General features: G+C 28.2%; 1 protein-coding gene across 1 annotated transcript; it reads left to right on the forward strand.

Annotated features, from left to right (window-relative positions):
• The first annotated feature begins 439 nt into the window (after positions 1-439).
• Positions 440-5,130, forward strand: LOC117182983 (facilitated trehalose transporter Tret1-like). The gene is made up of 2 exons (XM_033376109.1): positions 440-632; positions 3,751-5,130. The coding sequence occupies exons 1-2, from the start codon at positions 512-514 to the stop codon at positions 5,097-5,099; spliced, it is 1,470 nt and encodes a 489-aa protein (XP_033232000.1). The 5' UTR covers positions 440-511; the 3' UTR covers positions 5,100-5,130.
• Positions 5,131-5,495: the final 365 nt, after the last annotated feature.

Consider the following 5,495-nt stretch of genomic DNA (forward strand, 5'->3'; position numbering starts at 1 on the left):
CTGATATGCACCAGATTTTATATGTACTCTAAATCTGAAATAATTATAAAAAAGAATTTCTAATTTATCAACTTAAAAAAAGTTTAATTACTTTTTCTAAATTGCTTTCCATCACTGAACACTTCTGAGAAAAGACAAAAAAATCCATTAATTTGCTGGCTGTTTTGCGTATAGTGTAATAAATGTATGTATGTGGATTACGAGTCAAACATGCTTATCAGCGTTCGCTGGTGGCAGTATTTTCACGCTAATAATCTTGATAAACTAAGTAATGAAGGCGATAAATATATCCAACCTGTGACAGTTATTCATCCAATTCAATTTCATATATAAGGCACAGTTCAAAAAGAGCTCAGGAAGTACAAGTTCTGGGGAGAGTTAATAGTTAATATAATTTGTTAGAATACAGATATCAACTGTCTAATTATAATAATAGAATTAAATTAATTTTTTAGTTGTAAATATATTAAATTATATATCTAGATCTATGATTTAGAATTTGGTAAACATCATGAAATTTGTTCTGTCCTGTCTTGAAGGTAGTGGCAATAAAAAGAATAAAAAAAAGAAATCGGTAGCAGCAACTGAGAAAAAAGGAAGTCAATCATTACAGTTCATCGCTGCTATAAGTGGTAATGAAAAAAATATTTTTATACATTTTTTATCTTTTTAGTATTTTAATTCGACAGAAGCTTCACTTTTTTATTTTGATCAAATTGTCTCAATCTTTCGGATTATAATAAGTCTATTTTTTGTCCAAGAATATAATATTATTTATTTTGCGCAATATATTTAAGAAACTATTTAAAAATTTTTTAAATTAACATGGATGGCTTTGATCTTTCAATACAGCTTAGCAGATATTTATTAAAAAAATGTTTTAAATTCATACCTGAATTTTTCAAACTTTTGTGATAGTGCAAGTGTATGTAAAAGGAGGTGGAATATTCAGGAAGTTTTTCTTTTCAATTTGATGCAATTTACACTTTCAAATTTTTTTTAGCAATTAATTTTGTTTTCTTCTTAATTCAATCCTGTCAGATGCTTCACAATAGAAAATTGTGGAGAAAAATTGAACTCCTTTCAAAAATCATGCTTTTTTGCACAAGATTCATAATTTTAGCTCGGAATTCAACTGTTTGGTGGAAAATTAACTTTCTTGAAGAACAAAATTACATTTTCAGGTTGAAAATTCAACTGTTTTGTAGAATATTAAACGATTTGAGTAAAAAATTAATTTCTTCTGGTTAAGGATTCAAATATTTGTTTGAAAAATCGTCTTCTTTGTATAAATTGAATTGATATTTATTTTAAAAAGAAATATTTTTGTTGAAATATCAACGAATACCTTTTTGTAATTGAAATCTTTCATTTTAAAATGCATGAATTTTGTTTATGATGCCCCCTTTTTTACTATACTAATCTTCTTATATCAAAATTAATAATTGTAGTTGAAAATTGATATTATTCTTAAATACTTAACTATATTGTTAAAAACTCGATTTTTTCGTTGAATGTTTTTTTTTTAATTTAATAATTGAATTTTTAATCGAAAATATACCAATTATAGTTGGAAATTCGTGTACTTGGTAAAAATTTCGTATTTTTAGGCAATAAAATTAAGATTCTTTAAAAAGTTTATATTTTTAAATAACAGTTCAACATTTTGGTTGAAAAGTCAAATAATTCATAACAAATTTTTTATTTTCTAAAGATCATTGCTTTTAGTTAAAAAATCACTTTCTATTACAATTTGACTAGTAGCTCGAAAATTTGTTTCTTTTTTGTTGAAAATTAATTTTTTTAAATGAAAACTTAAACATTCTAGTTATAGTTGCAAAAGTATCCATTTTAATTGAAAATTCGTATACTTTTCGTTGAAAATTCACTTTTCTTAGTAAAAAATTTAGCTGTTTTAGTTGAAAATTAATGTATTTTGTTGAAAACTATTTTATTTGCAGAAAATTAATCCTGTTGGGCACAAATTCACCTTTTGAATCTAAGATTCATTTCTTTGTTGAAAAAATCAATTACTTTGTTCAAAAGTAATTTTATTAAATTAATTTTTAAAAATATAATTTAACTATTCCATTTTTGGTTTAAAAATATCATTTTCAGTATTAAAATCGACTGCTTCATTGAAAATTTATTAATTTTGTTGTAAATTCGTCATTTTTGCGGAAAAATTAATGTTTCTTGTTGAAAATTCAAAATCTTGGCTGTAAATTAAACACCTAATTAAAAATTTACTTTTTTCTTAAGAATAATCATTTTAATTCAAAAATCATTTCTTCGTTCGAAAATTAGTTTCTCATAAGTGATTTCCTTCACTGAAAAATTAACCATTTTCTTGGTTATTAAATTTCTTCTAAGTCGAAATTTTATGTGTTTCGTATTACATTTGTCTTTCTAGATTGAACAATACTATTTTTTAATTACAAATTTACGTATTTTGGTGGAAGTTTGACTTTTTTTGGTATACAATTAATCCTTTTGTTTTGAAATTTACTGTGGCATTTTACAGTAGTTTTCTAAATTTGGTCATTAGATTTTTTGTTTTGTTTTTAGGAATTCTATACATTAATTTGACTGATCGAAGTTAAATATAATTTTAAACTTGATTTTATTCTAAATGAAATTAAAAATTTTTTTAATTTAAACCTTAGTTTGAAAATTTTTCTTTTTTCTAGATAATAAGTTTTTTATACGACTTTTTAAACTGAAAATTCAACTGTTCCAGTTTTGGCAAAAATGTATATTTTTCAGTTGGTTCTGCATTTGGTTCAAAATTCGTCTCTTTTGTTTGGGAATGTGATTTTCTTGGTTAAAAATTCATATTTTCAGTAGAATATATAAGTACTTGTTTGGATGTTCAATTGGTTTCTTAAAAATGTATTTTTGTTTATTTAAATATTGGTCATTTCAGTTGAAAAAACATTTCTTTAGTTAAAAATTGAACCGTTTGGTTGAGAATTCCTTTTTTTTCTAATCGATTTCTTTAACTGAAAGTCTAACTATTCCATTTTTGGTTAAAGATTTATAATTTTTATTCAAAAGTTTATATATTTTGTTTAAAGGTGCTTCTGTATTTTGTATGTGTGTTTATGTATTTTTTTTAAAATTTATTTATTGTTCAGTAGAAAATTGGTCTTTTGTAGTTAAAAGTTAATGTATTTTATTGAAAATTTATCTTTTATGGTACAAAATTATTTCCTGGATTGAAAATTTATCTTTTTGATTAAAAATTTAATTCGTATGACAAAAATTGGACCATTTTGCTTAAAATTCGTTTTTCCTAATTGAAAATGGATGTTTCTAATGGTGATTCATCTACTCTACATTTTGTCAAACTGCATCTTTTTTTATTAAAATTTCAACAGTTTGTTTTAAAGTTCACGTGTTTAAAAAAATTCGACTTTCTTAGAACAAAATTAAAATTAAGATCCATTATCATTATTCCCATCTAATTCCACCGCACCTCATAAAAAGAGACAATTTCAATAGAACTCCTCTTCTCTTAAATAATCGTACGTAATTTTTGGAATAACTCTTCTTAAATATTATTATAATATTGAAAAATACAAAAAGATCTCAAATAATGTTAACATTTTATTCTTATTGCATCATGGAATCCTTAAAAGTAAATTTTGCACCCTACTCTCTCATTTTTCAATCATCCCCTTTTCTATTTTTAAAACAAAGGTTAGAAAAGAAAATTATTCCCGTAGTAACAATAAAATTTATTTTCAGCTTCTATCTCAGGAATAGGACTCGGTGCCTGCGAGACATGGACATCCCCAGCCCTACCTTACCTGAGGAGTCAAAAATCGGAATTTTCAGTCTCTGTCATGCAGGGTTCCTGGATAGCATCATTATTCAGTCTCGGAGGAATTTTTGGTTACCTAATCTACCCCCTCTTGCTGGATAGAATAGGCCGCAAAAATTGCCTTCTTCTATTTTCTCTGCCTCAAATAGCCGGATGGGTAGCAACAATTTTTGCAAGAGACTACCTCACTCTCTATGTTTCAAGAGTCATCAGTGGAGTTGGCTACTGTGCCTCCTTTGGGCCCCTAGTTATCTACCTTGGAGAAATCGCTGATAAGGAAATTAGAGGTGTCCTCCTCTTCATTATCAAAATATCATACGACATCGGAATCCTCGTGGTCGTGTCAGCAGGTGCTTTCCTTTCCTACCACGGAATGAACTACGTGATGCTCTCCTTACCCCTCCTCTTTCTATTCACGTTTTTATTCATGCCAGAAAGCCCTTATTTTTACCTCATAAGAGGTCAAGACAAGAAGGCAGTGAAAAGCTTGATGAAACTTCAAGGGTTCAAAAATTCTGACTCTGTTGAATTAGAAATCGAGAGGATAAAGGCAGCAACACTTAATAGTCGAAATTCAGAAAAAAACAGTTTGTGGAAACTCTTCAACATTAGGAGACATCGAGCAGCCTTGATGATTGCCCTCTGTGCAGACATTACAAAAGTATTTTCTGGATACTTTGCCATTTTGGCTTATACTCAAATGATTTTTGGCTACAGTGGATTTTCACTTCCCCCTGAATATGCCACAATTGTCATGGTCGTTGTGAAAATAATTTCTGGTTTGTGTGCTTCTCAACTGATTGACTCTCTTGGTAGAAGACTGTTGGTCATATTTTCAGGAATGTTTGCATCAATCTCTCTTGCCACTGTGGGTGCATTTTTTTATCTTCAGCATTTGGAAGTTGAATTTCTATCATCGATTAGCTGGATGCCATTGTTAGGATTGACAAGCTTTGAAGTTTCTTGTGCTTTTGGATTAAGTTCCATGCCTTTTGTATTGCTTGGGGAACTTTTTCCTACTGATGTTAAAGGACCTGCAACAGCTTGTGTTACTGGTGTTACAGAATTTTTGCTGTTTTTGGTCACTCTGGGATTTGAGGTGCTGAATCAGGCTGCCGGAATTTATACCAGTTTTTGGATTTACTCGATTTGTTGTTTCGTAGGGTCACTTACATTGTTCTTTATCATGCCTGAAACGAAGGGAAGGAATTTGGAAGAAATTCAAGAAATATTGGAAAAGAAGAAATGGCTTTCGGTTAAACCTGCAGGTTAACATGATGTAAAATCTGTTCATGTGAGACAGATGAAGCCTCATCGTTTGAGACTATAATTATTTTAAAAATTTTGATATTTATAGTAAAAACCTGATTGTTTGTGATTTACAAGCCTGTATGTATGATTCTGGTTAGAATTTAAAAAAATGTAAATAGAAAAGATTTGAATTGGACTTTGTTAATTTTGTATGTACATTAAAACTTATAATGAATGTTAAAAAGAATTTTTTTATTTGTGTATGTGTGTCTGCTTTTGGGTACACGATTCACAGCGTCTTACTTCAGAATTTCTCCAGGTTGTCATATCTTCTATTTTATATTCCAGATATGTACAAACTCGGGAATAAATATGTGAGATTTCTCATTCTTTTCCATAATCTTCAACGAGTTAACCC

This window comes from Belonocnema kinseyi, chromosome 2 (assembly GCF_010883055.1).
Source record: "Belonocnema kinseyi isolate 2016_QV_RU_SX_M_011 chromosome 2, B_treatae_v1, whole genome shotgun sequence".
Taxonomy (NCBI): Eukaryota; Metazoa; Arthropoda; class Insecta; order Hymenoptera; family Cynipidae; genus Belonocnema; species Belonocnema kinseyi.